The 5063-nt window shown below is 30.3% G+C and overlaps 1 protein-coding gene across 1 annotated transcript; it reads left to right on the forward strand.

Moving 5' to 3' along the window:
- The first annotated feature begins 3 nt into the window (after window positions 1-3).
- On the forward strand, window positions 4-5056 carry LOC117315317 (dolichol phosphate-mannose biosynthesis regulatory protein-like). Its single transcript, XM_033869468.1, has 4 exons — window positions 4-85; window positions 1125-1214; window positions 2067-2169; window positions 2682-5056. The coding sequence occupies exons 1-4, from the start codon at window positions 83-85 to the stop codon at window positions 2735-2737; spliced, it is 252 nt and encodes an 83-aa protein (XP_033725359.1). The 5' UTR covers window positions 4-82; the 3' UTR covers window positions 2738-5056.
- Window positions 5057-5063: the final 7 nt, after the last annotated feature.

A 5063-nucleotide genomic window follows, 5' to 3' on the forward strand; every position in this document is an offset into this window, starting at 1 on the left:
GTCCTCTCCGCGTTCGTCTCTATTAACTGGAAAGCAAATGTAAACTTCCGGGTACCTGGCTCCAAGACGTTAGATATTAGGAATGGTACGCAACATGCACAAATAAGTGTGAAATAACCGTATTATCTGATGCACATACAATGTTATTGATATTGCACGTGAAAACGCTACAAATTAGCAATATGTAGTTGCGAATCGTGCAATAACCAGAGAACTAAGTTATAAAAAATAGGACCTACTGTATCGATTGACTAGGCCTAATCATTAGGCATATTTAATCATTTAAAAAAGTATGATATGGGAATGGTTTTATTGGCTTTATTGAGACAAACCATGACAGAAATGAAACGCATGATAATCTCACTGAAGTAACATTGAAATGTTTAAATTATGTCCTGGAGTTATCTCCCCTTCGACCACCATAAATAATTCCTTTCACAGTAAATTTTAAATATTTTCATTTTTCAATAACTTAATAAATATCGCTTTGTATATTTAAGACGTTTGAAATGAATAATTACATGTCATTTGAATTACATTCAGTATTGGGACTTTTTGTTAATCAAAAACAATTTATGCAGGCATGTTTTATCTGGTAATTTATTAACTCGGGATGTTAATTTTCAGTTACATGCTCCTGTGAATTAGACAAGGATGAGCATAGAAGTGAAGCCAAATTGGTTATTATAAAAAAGGCATTTATTAGAAAATAAGAATTGCATATGTATTAATTACAATTGATGAAATTCAGAAATTAAAAATTTCTATTTTTTCACTCTGTCTCTATCTTTCCCTCTATAAGAATCCTATTTTGTGATTTAAACTCCATAACAATGACAGGAAGAAAATGTTTTAATTTTTTTTCTTACTTAAGAAAAGTTACATCTGATCACTGGATTTTTTTTTCATGTGTAAATAAGCCTTCAAGATAGAACAAATGATTTTCTAAGTTATCCCCTATAAACATTTAAAGAAAATTATAAAATACTTCACACATTAAAGATCTACACCAATGATATGGATTTCCTTGGGAATCACTTGAAAACATTATACATTATAATGTGTTCACATAAAAAATGCTTTGTTAATGATTGACTATTATTACATTTATTTTTCTTTTGTAGGCGACCGGGAGAGACCAGGTCCTGGGTTGGGGCTTGGTAGGATTAAGCATATCAATATTTATATACTATACTGCTTGGATTATCATTTTGGTTGGTATTATTTTCTGTTTTCAATATAATTTTAATCTAAATAGATAAACAATGCAATATAATCTGTCAAATGTGCATTAAGTATTATAGTTTGTAGTTGTCAATTTTACGTCAAATGAAAATGGTCTACTCTGCATTTAATATTCCATCACCAAGATTAACAATGCTAAGATAAAGGTTTTATTTTTTATGGTTTTAAATGTTTATTGATGCAACAAAACATCCCTCAGAATCTGTAGTGTCAATAATATGAAAATAAAGTCCAAATTAGTACTCAAGGTGAAAGCAATCTTTAGCAGATAACACTATTTTTAGTTTGTATAAGGAAACTCAAGTGATTGTGTGAAAACCAGTTTTCTGTTTATAGTAACATTAACTATGCACTAGGACCTTTTGAAAAAATAATTCCAATTCCAATTAGTAACCCCATTTTGCAAGAAAGCTCGGGAGATTGGACTTAATTGATCTAAGAAAACTGAAAATTCTTATTTTTTTCTATTGATGGCAACTGAACTTTATCTTTGAACAGTATGAAAAGTAATCCCAAGCAAGCACTTACAATAAGACAAATGTCAAAGTATAAAGTTGATAGTCTTAGAGGATATGAAATCATGGATGAGATATTTAGCTATGGTAATTCACCATGTTGAAATCTTTATAATTTCTTAATTGTTTCATGGTGAAAATAAATAAAATTCAATTCTAACAGTTATTGATAAGAACAACAAATGGGTTTAGAGACAAACACATAATATACAAAGTTAGGACTCTCATAGTTTTATCATTAAGAATTGACTTTGTTGTCTATCCCGACAACAATAATTTTTTTCAAACTCATCTTCTTCCTTTCAGCCTTTCATTGATGAAAGCCAGATGATCCACAACTTCTTCATGCCCAGAGTGTATGCCGTAGTAATACCACTGTCTTCTGGTGTTCTCGGATTGCTCATCATTGGTATTTTTATGTTCCAAATTTCAATAATAAAATTTGTTCGATTTAATTTACTGTAATTTGTACTTAATCAGGATTTTACCTAACAACTAAAATACAAAATTTTCAAATAATATATACACATTCTCATTTGTAACCCAAGAAATTCTGATGAATGCCCAGCAATATGTTTAAAACATACTAAATTTTATCACCAATTTTTTTTCTTCCTTATAAGTTATGAGTTGTTATAAATTATAACAAATCAAAAGTTGACCTTCAATCTTCTGTCCAGACATTTTATCACTAGCCTCCACCTCTGGGTCATGAGTTAAGAAACCCACATGGGACAGTTGCCTGGTACTGACCATAGTCGGGTGGTTTTTCTCTGGGTTCTGCAGCTTTCCTCCACCTCCAAAACATGGCACATCCTTAAAAAGACCCTAGCTGTTAATAGGAGGTTAAACAAAATCAATCTTCTGTTTACCATTTAAATAGATTTGTTCCTCATGTGAAGTTCTCTTTAATTTTTGTAGGTTTGTTTGTGGGAACCACCATGCTGAAATCAAGTCAGAAAGAAAAGAAAAACTAATGGATTGTTGTGTTGTGAGAAATCAGATTTTGTAAAGTGCTGTTGTGTGCCTTTTTGACATTATTGAATCAAAGTGTTCATTTTACTTCCATTTAATCATAGAGTGAGACATTTAATGAATCCAAAAGCCAAGATATTCAGTATGAGCTAGTAACCCGTTTTATGTCTAGAAGTTATAAGATTAGGCCTCGACATAACAAATACAAATCGTATTATACAGAAGAACATGTTATTATTTACTTACATACGGATAAACCATAACATTCTAAGTTGTAGATTGTTGATAATGAATAGAGTGGAAGAATAGAATTGAACTTTATTTTTGTACTAGATACTGATTAGTGAAGTACCATAAGAATATGAATGTCAGCACTTATAGGTCTTCTGTTAAGTTGTCACCAGAAAGAATCACAGCCTTTCTTATATTAATGTAGCTGATCAGATAAAGCAAACAAGGTAAAAACAAAACACAAACAGCATGTTTACAGGAAACGCTACCATTTTTAATTACTAATTAAGCAAATATATTTTGTAATTGTTGAACAATTTACATGGTATACAATAACTCTCATTGTTGTATTATCCGTCCAGACTATATGTTTAAATGTTAAATATATATTAAGCTTTGTCTAGTCATTTTTCCCTCTGGCACTTGATCACAGAAAAACTATTGTGTTACCCTTTGAATCTAATCACTGCAGCAAATTAATACTCAAATTTTCAAGTTTTTTTTAAACATCATTTAGTGTTTACAGACGTTGAAAAGTGCCTATTACTTTAATTTCAGCGCAGTGCTTAAAAGTCCTGGAATTTTAACGTTTTGTTTTTGAATTCTAATGAAAGTATTTGTCAATGATTTATTGTTAGTTGCATAACCAAAAAGAAAACGCAAAAAATTTGATTTGATTTTGAATGTACATTGTAGTTCATTATCATGACCTACTTATTACCCAAACTGTATCCACAAAATATTATCAACTTAAGTGACTTCAGGATTTATCTTCTTTTCTTTTCTCCATTGGTAAATTATTTTTTCATTCAATCTGTTCATAATAAGGGAGACATACTGGACACATAATATGTACAGTGTTCTATCTTATATATATACATTGTACATGTATTGTCACCAAAAATACATATATTTTTAATATCATGAAATACCTAAGCAGGTAAAGCATCTTTGTGATCAAGTGGAGTTGGAACATTTTCTGTATTTTCTTTGTCTTTATATCAGTAATATATACATAGTGTAAATATCTTGTCATATTCCAATATTTACTGAATATTTGATTCAATAGATATTTTTCTGACATTCCACATTTCTTATTGTAAACATGATCCATAAAATTATCCAACAGCAAACATGCAGATGGGTAAAAAAATCTTAAATGTTCAGCTGGTACTGAAAAGTTGAAGTTGTTAGAAAAACCTTACAGTAGGAAAGAGAAAATATAAACCTCATCGCCACATTTAATAGATAAGACTAAATTTGATATTACCAGGTATGATATTACCAGGTATGGTATGTTTTCTCTGTCACCAGTTTACACACTATGGTTTACATCAGAGTCCAGTAAAGTTAAAAATACAAATTTCAATATTTTTGTTATCTATGGCTAGATTTGCCATTTCACTAGCTGTAATGTTTTATTTCATATACTGAAGTTTCAACATTTCTTCTGTGTGTGTTTTTTATGACGATCAATACATCTTACACCTGGGCACTATACCACAATATATATATGTAAATTCTTAACAGTATTTTAAGTGGCTGTCAGTAGCCCAATTTGTTTTGTGATGTTTGTCGATACCAGTGCCATGAATGTGCAATAATATATAAAAGTTATGTATGAAATAAATATCAGATATAAAATTTCAACACTTTTGTCGATTTATTTTGAACTTGGTAGTCTGTATTATGTAACTAAAATTATGTTACCTGGGAATACGACATCATGGAAATGATGATCTCAAAGAGAACCCCCCTCCCCAGAAAAAAGTTTCACCTGGAATTGATGCTAAAGTTCCATGATACCTTCTGACATGCACTACTGAAGCCCCTAACTACCACATCTTGAAGGGCATGATGTGGTGATTACTCAGTTGATATTACTCAATTCAGTTTTCAATACATGCTACAAATATTGATTTCCAATATGAATCTATTATAACAAAGGTGTTTGTGATCAGTGGAGCTTAGCCTTTGATGACATATTCTGGATACCAATTTATTGATTATCAAAGATGTACTGTATGTACACCTATTAGAAATATATTGTTGTTTAAGTTAAAAGTTAAAAGAAAAAAAAAAGAAAAAAACCAGAAA

Source organism: Pecten maximus, chromosome 2 (genome assembly GCF_902652985.1).
Source record: "Pecten maximus chromosome 2, xPecMax1.1, whole genome shotgun sequence".
Classification (NCBI taxonomy): Eukaryota; Metazoa; Mollusca; class Bivalvia; order Pectinida; family Pectinidae; genus Pecten; species Pecten maximus.